At 27.8% G+C, this 12,644-nt stretch overlaps 1 protein-coding gene and 1 long non-coding RNA gene across 2 annotated transcripts; one reads left to right on the top strand and one right to left on the bottom strand.

Annotated features, from left to right (window-relative positions):
- Positions 1 to 1,313: 1,313 nt before the first annotated feature.
- Positions 1,314 to 1,879, top strand: LOC107928442 (uncharacterized protein At4g14450, chloroplastic). Its single transcript, XM_016859681.2, has one exon. It carries the CDS (start codon positions 1,381 to 1,383, stop codon positions 1,714 to 1,716), a length of 336 nt encoding a protein of 111 aa, XP_016715170.1. The 5' UTR covers positions 1,314 to 1,380; the 3' UTR covers positions 1,717 to 1,879.
- A 1,961-nt stretch (positions 1,880 to 3,840) lies between these two features.
- LOC107928522 (uncharacterized) lies at positions 3,841 to 4,439 on the bottom strand. Its single transcript, XR_001692628.2, has 3 exons — positions 4,400 to 4,439; positions 4,016 to 4,076; positions 3,841 to 3,897 (listed from the first exon to the last, which is right to left on the bottom strand). It is a non-coding gene; the product is annotated as an uncharacterized lncRNA (long non-coding RNA).
- Between the last annotated feature and the right edge of the window lie 8,205 nt (positions 4,440 to 12,644).

Raw genomic sequence — 12,644 nt, 5'->3', positions numbered from 1 at the left:
TTTTAATTAAATAAAATATATAAAATTGTTGAGGGGTGATTCATTAAAAAGAAATCTTTGAAGAGTCATTAGACTCCTAATAACCCTAATAATATTAATATATTGTAGGTGTGGAAGATTAATAGTTAAATTAATCAGGTAATTTAATAAAATAATTTAATCAAGTAATTGATCTTATGTATAGGAAAAATTCAAATCATCAATCTAAAACATAAAACTAAAATATTTTTATCGAAAGAATTAACTCTCTAACGAAAACTATTTTTTATTAATGAAGTAATAATATAAATTTAACATTTTAACAATATCATATTTTATCAAACCTATAAAAAATAAAAAAATCGATTTATGAATTAACTCAATCCATTCACCCAAGAAATATGACTGTAATTAGTTGTAATACGTGGAATAAAACAAAACCTACAATGACACGTTGAGAAAAAAACAACAAATGTGGGCCATACACGTGTCAGATCAGGTAAGGTTTGGAATTGACCACGTAACTGATGTCCTAGCCGTTGGATTGACTACAAAAATTATAAAATCATGATTGTGAAATTATTTTTGGTTGTAACGTTTATTTGAAGCATTATTGGTATATGGCCACTTGGGCGTTAGCAATGGCGCTTGGGGTGGTCCAAATCAAGTGGCGCGTGGAGAACACTAACCTTAACCTCCCACGGTTTTTAGTTGCGAGGTGTGGGGTCGGCTTAATCTGAAGTCGACAAGCCGTTTTTTTTGGTTATTTGGAATGGAAATTTTTGACCGTGATTATGACTGATGAATGATGATTATCTGTTGCCCTTTCGGTTTGGGAAGTGACTGGCTGGCTGGCTTCATATTATTTTCTTGTGTCTCAGCTGAGTCTAGCTTGCCGGTTAAAATATAAGATTAATGGATTTGTATTTTCTATACCATGGTATATTTATTTTTATTCATTTTGATATTTAAATTTCGTAATATGTTCATTTTAATCTTTCAATTTGGAATAACGTAATATTTGAATGTTGTATCACATCATTTCATAAAATTTAAAATAATATTTTTATTTTATGTTTAAGTGATAATATTGTATAATTAAATTTTGATTAAATTTCTGAAAGAAAAAAGAATTAGTAAAAAAAAAAAGAGATGAAAAAAACAGCTTTACTTTCCAAATTCAATCGAGCAAAAAAAAAGCTCAGTCAAAGTCAAAGAAAGATGAGCCAAGCCCAAAGCCATTTGTAAAGTGTAAATTGCCAGCTAAGCTGATCCTTTTCACGTGCGTTCCACTTGACCACCCCTCCTTCCTATATAAATACCCTTAAAGCAAACGCAGCATATGAAATCTCTCAAATTTTCTCTCATTTTATAAAGAAAAAAACCCTAATCTCATCATCAATGTCAACTACGCCGAACAAAATCACCTCCACCAACGGTGGCGATAGGCGGCAGCCTAGTCGACTTCAACGTCGTGCTCCTGCTTCCTTACAGATCAGTCCGGTTTCTAGCTGGAACATTGCAATACCTCTCTTGTCACCGCTCGCTTGTTCGCCTCCTTCGATTGATCGGAGGACCACCGAGAGAACAGAAGAGCCACCGCCTCGTCAAGAACAACAGCAGAGGCAAAGCCAGAAAACTGAGCCTGAGAAGCTTGTGTTCAAGATGTGGCAGCATCCAGCGGCACCGTTTTGTTATGAACCGGCATCGTTAGTACCGTCGTTCGTGCCGGTTTAGATGTATATGAAGATGAAAAAAAAAAGTAGTTAGATCTAACGGCGTGGTACTGTTGAGAACCTTTTTCTTCATCGTGCACGTCACCATTTTTGTATAAAATTACTGAAATATCTAATCTGTTCATATTATCATACTTTTTTTAAACAAAGGATTCGATTTGAAACAGTGTTCTTACATTTCCTTTTAATTTCGTTTAATTATTTTAAATCCTGTTTGGGGAGTGAGAAAATGAGGGAAAATGAAGGAAAGCGAAAGATAACAAACGAGTAAGGGACTATTCGTTTTAAATCAAAGGAGAGGGGGTCAAATAGCCATGGATTAGGTGCCGACTTGTTTTGTTTTTTTCCTTTTTCCTTTTGAGGTTTATTATTAGATCTGGTTTGAATGGCCGTCAGCATAGAAGAAAGACATGGGCAACATTGATATAAACAATCATATAGATTCGGAAAATTCTTGTTCAACAATAATATAGAAATGATATTTTAAGAATCAATATTTCAATTATTAATATTTTTTGACTTGATTTTGGAACTTGTAATCATTTATTTATTAATTTGTTTGTATCAATGTATGGTTTCACTCTGCATCAGTAATTTATTGGATAGTTCTTCTTCATGATTAATTTTTTTTCCCTGATGTACAAAACATCAGTTCAAAATATCTTATTTTAAAAAAAAATTAAATTGTGTGTAATATGTTAATAATCTTAATTAGAAAAATAAATATTATATATTTTTATTTAATTATTTTAATATTTTATATTTGTTGAGATTTTCTCTCATATATTCGTTGTCATCATTATCAGTTAATATTTAATCGAGTATAAATATTATGTAATTTTGTTAAAATTAATATAAATAATTTATAATAAATATTAAGTTTTGATTAAATATTTTTTTATAAAAAAAGAGAGAAAAATAATTATATTTTCTAAAATTAAAATGATATTATTATTGCATAAAAATAATTTTTAAAATTGAAATGAAGAGGAATCCCGGATTCATTGAAAATATATAAAGTTTAGGTAAGGCCTACAAAGACCACAGCACATGGGGTTTGGGGGTATTTTGGGAAAATCCAGCTTGCAGCATTGATTTGTCAGAATCATAACTAAAATCTCTTCCACAGATCACAACCAAAATGGACCCCAGATAATGGGATACTTTACAGCCCTGAATCTCAATTTTAGGCACTTCAAATCACATTGTTATTAACAGTTTCATGGTCTAGAAGTAACTCGGCTCAACAACTATTGCAATGTGATTATAAGAAGTGATAGCATGTGTGCAATTTAGTGGATACCCATCCATGACTCTTGTTCGAAAGATAAAAGGAGTATGCAGGCAAATTCCAGAAGAAAATATGATAGCTAATTGGTTAGTTCGATCTTGTTCTAGTGTTGATGATGAACTGATTTTCTACTACTTCATGTTAAGAGACTACTAGAAGATAAATTAGAAAATAATGTTGAAATATACCTTGTTCAATAGTTGTATCCATTGCATTCACTCAAATTATCCTGCTTTGTCAATTCAGCAGCTGAAATCAATTTCAGGATCCTTTCTTAGTTTAAAATGTGTTTGAAACACCCTAATTTCAATAGATGTTTAACATAGATATTAAAATTGTATCAAATATGTTTATGATATCAATATATTTTATATTTGCTTAAATTTAATTCGATTCGAAATATAAATTTAAAATTTTGTTAAAATTCGATTGTATTTGTAAATGATTAGTCTTTTATATATTTTATATAATTTTTCTTTTATTAAAATTTCAAGTTCAGATAATACAATATGTTTTTTTTAATATTTACATATTATTGTATTATTATATGTTTAGTTTTATATTATATAAATTACGTTATATATAAAAATAAAATAAATTACAAAAGGAATAAATAGATTGCACCAACCTTGAGCTATTAAATTTAAGTCAGCCTCATATTTTAAATGATATTTTTTCTTAAGCTCATTTTTAATTATCATACTTTTATTCATACCTTCTCTCATATTTCGGATAGATAATTTAACCATGAATTGACTCACTGGATACTAAATGAAAGATGAAGGGCAGGGACAACAAGAAATTACACAAAAGCAGAAATAAGAGCATGAGAATTTACACAAACCATTTCATGAGCTTGCAGTCTAAATGTTTGTCTTAGTTCTACCAAACCTGACAAAACAAGGGAATCATATATATATATATAATTATATACTAATTTTTGAAAATTTCCATGTAAATTTGAGTTCAAACATTGAATCAAATGAAATCTCAGGATACCAAAAATTACCAGCATTGTTCTGATAATCCAATGGCTTTTGTTTCAACCAAGGTTGATGCAGTCCTTGCTTCTGAAAATAACACAAATAGCATAGTCAGGGGGACAGAAAAAAAGGAATACCTATGTTACTCGGGCTTGGGTATCAACGTCGAATACGTGTATTTAATGGGTCGTATCCCTATTTTCATAATTAAATATATATTAGATATACGTGTTAAATATAGTTAAAAAAAGAAGTAAAGAATGGACCTTTGCAGGATTTTGTAGCTTATTTTTTTTTGGTATTGTTCCTTCAAAACCTTCAAATGAAAACATGAATATGTATATATAAAAAATTAACAATTAATTCTTAAAAAAAAAAAACAAATTTGGCTCATTGATTGAGTACCATACCAGCATTTCCAAGCCATGGTCTACTTGGTTGTTGCTCCTACATAAAGCAAAATACCACAATCAAGCTCATACATACATACATACGTACATATATTACATTAAATTACCTTGGAAGAGCCTAGTTTTCTAAGCTTCCTATATGCAGCTGATTTAGACATTCTTCCATTGCCATCTTGATAGCCTGGGAGGCAATGGAACTGCATAGGTTGTAAGGGAATTGATGTAGTTGTCTGCAAACTTGCCTGAAAACCCGACTCCATCAATCAACGCATCGAAATTAAACAATGCGAAGGAAAATGATTCAAGAAATCAACATAAGAAAAACATGAATGATTTCAGCAACTGTATGCATATAAAATGATTTACATGCATACCAGCTGAGGGTTCTTTTCGTACGGTAGTTTACGATCACTTAGAGGTGCTTCGATGCTTGCTGGAGGTAACTTTCCGGCCAGACAACCTAGTTTAACCTTTTTATTCTTCATTTTCAACTTCCATAGCTGGTATGTAAGAGATTGAAACATCAAGCGACAGATCATATACACTGAAATTTTGGCAACAAATTAGAGTTACCTGTAGGAATTGAAGATGAACTGAATCATCACCATAATGTTCAAGGAAAGCTTGGCGAGTTTTGTTTGCCACTTCCTCCATTACATCCTGGTACAATGTTCTGTCTCCATTGTCATATTTCTTCTTTTTCTGAACAATAAAAGTAAACCAATGCATGTTTAAAAGTGTTGATGTTTTTATTACAAGGTTTAAATGAAAACAAGCAATACCATTGCAGGAGACTGTAGCCTATGTTTTTGCTTTGCTTCTTCATTACCTGAGAAACAAACAACTGTCGCAAGGGTCATTTTTTTATAATTGATCACAATTGAGTCATGTTCGAGACTGTAATTTAAATCGCCGATCTCAATTTACCGGAATTTGATTGATCGTTCGAAGGTTTTTGGTTCAAAAATAAAATAAAATAAAATAAAATAAAATAAAATAAAATAAAATAAAATAAAATGTTGCAGTAAATAATGTCACTATTAATTTAAAAAAAATAAAATAAAAGGGATAACAAAGTAAGCTACAATTTTTCTGGGTTTAAGTTTTTTAGTTGATTTATGATTTGTTCCATTTTCATCATTCAAGCGTTGAGCTCCTATGGGTTCTTCTGGCATAAAAATGGATGAACTTGCCTGCATTTATCAATGCATGAAATTTTCATATAAAAATCAACATAAATATGAAATAATAATTGTTAAAAAATTCAAGCTATGGGGAATGTAAGTACCGATGGGAAATCTGTATGAAATAAATCATCACAAAATAAATTATTAATAAGAGCTTCATAGGTGGTGGTGTTGGTTCCTTCCTCCATTAGCAAATTTTCAGCTGTTTCATTTATGATATTCACAAAAATAATTGAAGCTAATTTTGATTATTTAATTTGGAGATTTTGGGATTTTTTTTTTAATTTTATTTTATGTTTGCCATTGGAGGAATATAGTACCACTTTCATTGTTGATACATGTCCAGGTGTGGGTGAAATATTTTTGGTCACAACTATTGTGCCTTGGTACTATCATCAACGGAAAAATTAGATAAAAAAGTTTTATTTTCATTTTTTTTATAAATTAAAGATGAAGAATATTTATTTGTTGGGAAATGGAAAAGTTTGATTACTTTAGAAACTTTGACATATATTATATGGGTTTAATTGTTTGATGAAAAATAATTTTGGAAAATAAAATTATATTTTGATGCTTGATCATTGCCCAATATATAATTGGGCTGGGAGTACGGGACTTGGGTTTGTTTTTCCTTTTGGGCTTTATGTACTTTTCTAGTTATATCAATGTTGCTTCATATATATATTTATATAAATTTACATCAAATAGATCATAAAATATAATGATTTTATTGTTAATATATTAATTATATAAATAATTACATAAGTGTGTAAATTTATTTTAATTTATATATTATTTAAATGGATCTTTCATATTTATATTAATTAAGTAGTTAATTGAATTGTCGATTTATTAAATCAATCTATCAATTGATTTTAATGGTTAATATGGTTAAAAAAGAAAATTATTAATGAAAGAGCTTAATTAATTTTTTTCATAAAGATAAGTACTCAATGGTTTAATTGTTTTTTTTATAAAGCGTATGTATCAAATATAAGTTAATGAAATAATGTTATTAAAAAAGCTAATTTTTATTTTATTTTAAATGCATAATTTTCTCTCTTCTTGACGTGGAATATAGTAAAAGTATAATTTCAAATGTAAAAGTTTACATGTATTTATAATGTCAAACTATTGTTTCTTTGATTTGGGATTGGACACTTCTACTCTGTAAGTATTTCAAAAAGAGATTTCTTCAATCAAATGTATCAATGGCAGAAGCCTCAACCATTAACTTTAAAATTTACCATCAAATAATCCCTATTTGACTATAAATTATTTGGTTTAAAACTAGTAATTCAATGCACCACTGCAGTTAGGCCTCCATCATCATTTTAACGTATGTCCAAACCAAATAACAAAAATGATAAATTGAAAATAGACATTAACTTTCAAAAATTCTTGTCACAGCAGTAGAATTGATTATGAACAAATTGAATCAATTTATAAGTGACAATAAGATTGATTTATCATATCATAAGACGAGATCCAAAAAAAAAAAAAAAAGTTGACAGTGCACAAATCTGCAATAAAGTCCTTACAGACTAATTCCATAAGAAATTGTGTTACTTTTTAAGGTATAATTGTTTCCAAGAAATCCTTGGATCATGATATTATAACAGCAGCTATCAAGCAAACAATCATTATCTCCCATTATCTTAAACAACTTGTATGCTTCAGATAATCCCTCTTTGCATAATCTACTAATCATTGTGTGGTATGTGTAAACGTCGAGTTTTAGACCACTGAGTGAGAGTTGACAAAACAATTCTTTTGCACCTTTGATATAGCCAGCTTTGCACCAGCCATCTATTAGAATTGTATAAGAGATGATATTGAGTTGCAACCCACTCTCGCATTTCTTGAAAAACTTTCATTGCGACTTTGATTTCACCATTTTTGCATAAATTATCCAACAAAATCGATTTCCCCTTACAGACATTGAATCCTCACTTAAAGCTTCTATTTGGGTAGAAATGGAATTAAAATAACGAGTAAAAGATAAGTGGAAACTAGAAAGATTCCTTCCACCATTAACAACCGGAGCAAGAAGTAATGAACGACATAGCTTAGCCATATCTTGCAATTAAGGGAAAAGAAGAGCTGAGCTTTGAAAAAAAACCCCACAAATGGCGGTGGTGGGGGAACTAGCAGAAGAATACTATACTCCGTTTAAAAGCTAAACCCTTAATTTGTGAGAGACCAAAATTTGAGCGAGAGTAGTGTGGGTAGTACATTTAAGTAATCTCATCATTATCCGTGGGGTTTTGTTTGTTTGTTCTGCTAAATTTGCTTATTTAGCGAAATCAAGACACTGATCTATTTTATCGTCGAAATTAAATATTTATATTTGGATTTTAAGATATTATCCAGATTTTTTTTTTAATTTGAGGTGGAAGTGAAGGCAGCCATGGTAATGACGGCAGAAGAAGCGGAAGTATTATTTCTAAATTTTATAAGTTAATTTTTTTAAATTATGATTAAATTAATATAATATGTAAAGATTAAAGGCTAAATTTATTATTGTATTCATCTAAGGGTGAACATTCAATTGAATCGAATGAAAAAATTTTGAGTTGACGAGTCCTATTTTATCATATTAACTTGATTTGAAATTTTTTCAAACCGAATTGAGTGAAATTGTTTGAATTAACTTAAAAAATTAAACATATCAAATTAAAATATTGTTACAGTATGACTAATCATATGCTAGAGCACATAACTTTGAAGCAAAATGTTGTATATTTGAAAAGTTCTTTAAAGCAAAATAATAAAAAAAATAAGATACTTTAGTATGATAAACTTAAATTATTAACTAACTTATTTAAGTGTTAAAATTATTATTTTAGAAAAATATAAATTTTAACTTTCTTCATATATTCTTTAGACTTTTTTGAAATTTTTATTTTTTTTAAAAATATAAATTTTGAAATTTTTATAAATTTTTAAAATTTTTTAAATATCTGAAAATTATTTTAAATTAATTTTGTAATTTTTGTTGAGAGATAGATTAATTTGCGCATTTTCAAAATTGATAAGGACTAAAGGAGTACTTACACCAATCTGTTATTTGAATTGTAAATTTTTTTTGATTTTTTTTAATTGAATCGAGTTTTGCTCACTCGTAGTAGACATGGCACATCACGTGTCAAAATTTGGTAGTTTCGTCTATCACTCCAGCTTTTAACAATAAAAAATAATGAAAATTTTAACTATAATGACCAATTTGCTCTTTAATCTAACATGTAAGGACTAGTTTATTTAATTTTTTAATAAAAAAGAACTAAATATAATTTAGCTTCTAATAAAAGAACTTCATGGTAGTTTTAGGGATAGAAAAATTTATTCATCAACGAAAATTAAATACCATTGAATTTTGATTGATTGCTAAAATGGGGTCTACAAATTGATGAGTTTTGATTATTGTGGGACTCCAAATTCTTCAACGAATTCAATTTCGTTCAAAATAGTTCACTCAAAAACGACACCCTAATGCAACGACCCTCAAATAATAATTTAAGCAATTAATTTAGTCAAAAAAGACTAACTTAATAGATAATCCAATCTTTCAAAAGAAGAAGAAATAATAAAAAGAAGGACTAAAAAGCAAAACCATCTCCGTCCATGAAAGTGACACTCACCGTATTAATTTTTTGTACCTAAATGAAAAGTTTTTAAATATTCCTTACATATAAGAAAAGAGAGTCCTAATCCAAATACAAACTTACAGGTGAAAAGAGAGAGTAGACGTAATGTATCTTCTCCACTAAATTTTGTTCTTTTCTTTGCTTTTGGTTAAAGAAAGGTCCCCCATTTTATTGCATTTTTGGTACAAGTGAAAGATCCACCTTTCAATTTCGAACATCTTAATTCAAGAGTACGTTAAGAGTTCGTAAATGTCACCTATTAAAGATGATCATATGAATAAATTGAATGAAAGTTATGACACGATTGAATTTAATTTCAGATTTTAAATTTCAATACTTTAAAGTTATCATACAATCCAAATTAACTTCGGGTTTTTCATGCAAATTTAATTGAACATTAAATTTAATGATTCGAATTTGCAATTTTATGAAAGAAGAAAGAGTATAAGGACCACAAGTGTTACCAAGTTGAAGTAATAGATAAAAGGCTATAAAGGTAAGGGACACAATGAAGAATAAAATAAAATTAGGTCTGAAAATATAAAAATTTATGTAATATGATGAACCATATATGATGGCTTAATGGTTAAGGATGTTTATCGCTCTAGATATAATTTGGATTCGAATCGCATTTGTTGTTTAAATTTTATCATGTTATTGTAATTCACTATATTACCAAAAAAAATTTATAAAAATATATAACACGATTGTAATACTAAAATATGATACAAATACATGAATTATCGAATTTATAATTAAAGTGAAGGAAAGTGGTCCTATTTCTTCAAATTAATGTTCTTGTTGGGGACCCCTAGTAACAATTCCCAACAAAGTACATACAGAAGCAGCTAGCTGTACATTCTTTTATTTTTTTTTTCAAAAGGATAAAGTAATATTTAGTCCTTTAATTTAATAATTTTATCAATTTTAATCCCTAAATTTTTTTTATCTATGTTAGTCATGGAATTTGATATTTTTTTTTTAATTTGGTCCATAAACTTGGATTTCCTTAAGGTATGACAAGGTGGCATTCTAAGATCATGTCAGGTCATCACTTGTATTTTTACTTTTTTTTTAGATTTTATATAAACTTTTGGATAAACTACATTAGTAATCACTCAATTATGATTTTTTTTCCTTTTTAGTCACCTAAATATGAAAAGTTTCAAAATGGTCAACTTAACTATTCAATTTTATCTTTTTTGTTCACTCAATTATCATGGATTTTAGGGTTCTATTTTTACATTAGCCAACTAGTGACAGAAAAGACATAATTTGAATAGTTAGATGACTATTTTTAGATTTTCATAATTGAGTGACCAAAAAATAAATTTACTAATAATTAGCTAGCCATTTCGTAACTTTTTATAGTTAGACGACAAAAAAAGAAAAACAACTTACCCTAAATTTTTATATTTTGTGCCACGTTATTACACCTTAATTAAACTCAAATTCAAAAATCAAAATGAAAAAAGTTACCAAATTTCAAGACTAATACAGACTAAAAAACTTCAGGTACCAAATTAAAAAATAATGATCAAATTTAATGTTGCTTCATCCTTTTTCAAAAGGAAAAAGAAAATGATTCAGCTGCAAAAAAGCAGCATGATTCTGAAGTTTAAGGTCATCCCACTTTCATAAATCACTAGTCTAACTAGCTATGCCTATAATAGTGGAAGAAACATGGCAAGTCTTTCTTTATTATTTTGCTTAATTTATGTCCCCAACATCAAAAATTCTGTCAGCCTGTCCCTTTGTAAATGGAGAATATAAAAAATGGAAGGACTCAAATTTAAAATATAAATTATTATGTTATATTGTAATAATTACATATATATTTTTAATATTTATTAAACATGAAGTGATAATATTTTGTTAGGTTGGCTAACCCATGTGGCTAGTTTTTGTTGTCCAAAGTATACAAATAAGCTAACAACTCCCACTATTGGTTAGCTTTTGACAATTTCCCCCTCATGATAATTCTTTTTCATTTTTTTAGATTATACCCAAAATTCTAATCATTGTCCTTTACTAGGAGCTATAATTTGAAAAAGTGTCCTTCATTTAAGTGCTTTTTTTTTTAAAAAAAATATGAATTAACAAGGACATAAATTAAGGTCATTTCATTAAACAATTACTTTAATTTTTATATTCAATATATATATATATTTTTTCTTTTCCATTTGCATGGGATTATAATATGATAACAAAGAAAAAAGATAAGATGGGAAAAGTAGGGTTCTCTTTTTGTGTTTTTATCAAAAAGTTGGCTTGAATATTAAAAGAAGAGATTACTTTTAAATTCTATCAATTTTTTTAAACCAATCATTAATTTACTAATAAAATTGATGTTTATATCATTAAATATATATTGATAAAAGATAATATCCATACTATTTACTAATCGAGTTAAAACTCAATCAAATATACCGATAAAAAATATAATATAAAAACTTTATGATAAGAGGAGTAGATAAACACCTAAATCTTCCAACAAATGGACAGGTTCGTAGTTTTCTTTAACCTATTAATCAAAACATATACCTTTGACATGAAATTCATGATTTTGTAAGTAAATTTGAGTTTTGGGATTTTAAATTTTTGTTTATTGGAGAATGTTTTAGATGAACAAATAAATTGTTTTTGGGGTTCATATTATTTTAAAACCCTAACTAACCTTGAATGACATATCTAATGCACTTCCCTTTTTATATGTGGCTACATCCATGCATTTATGCTCTTGGCTCTATGCATGAAATTGAGTTAAATAATTCTTCTTTTGTTAAACTTATGGCCAACTACTTTTTAGATGTGTTGGTTTGGGTGTACTTTGCTTCACTTTCTTTTACCCCACCCATTTTTTTTTTAAAAAATTCAATTTAATTTATTTGTTTACTTTAAAATATATATATAAATTCAATTTTGGGATATTAAAAAAATATGGTTAAATCTTCTTCATATGAAACAGTCATTAATTCCTTAACTTTTAGGTGGGTATTATCAACCAAAATATACAAAAAGTGAAGCTTCAATTCAATGAATGATAATCTTAAAGTATGAATATCATTTTCTTTGTCTCATTTATTAGGAAGACAATGATTAAATTAACTTTATTATATGATATTTATATATCTATATATATATCTCTATAGCTCAATACCTCGTTTTACTATTTGGAAAAAAACACATTTAACTATAAGTATTTATTATTAATTAATAGTTTAGTTCACATTTGTCTTAAAACTCAACTCATGTGATTCAAACTGAATAATTCTAATTATAAAAATGAACACGAAAAATTAATTACTTAAATTGATTAAAATAAAGAAGAAATAATATAATTAAAAATTAAAACTTATGACATAATGAACTTACTAAACCCATTTATAAATTTGAAAAAGAGGGGAAAAA

The sequence above is a fragment of the Gossypium hirsutum genome, chromosome A09 (genome assembly GCF_007990345.1).
Source record: "Gossypium hirsutum isolate 1008001.06 chromosome A09, Gossypium_hirsutum_v2.1, whole genome shotgun sequence".
In the NCBI taxonomy this organism is placed as follows: Eukaryota; Viridiplantae; Streptophyta; class Magnoliopsida; order Malvales; family Malvaceae; genus Gossypium; species Gossypium hirsutum.
The sequence above is the reverse complement of the archived record's forward strand: the minus strand, read 5'-3'. Positions and strand labels throughout refer to the sequence as shown.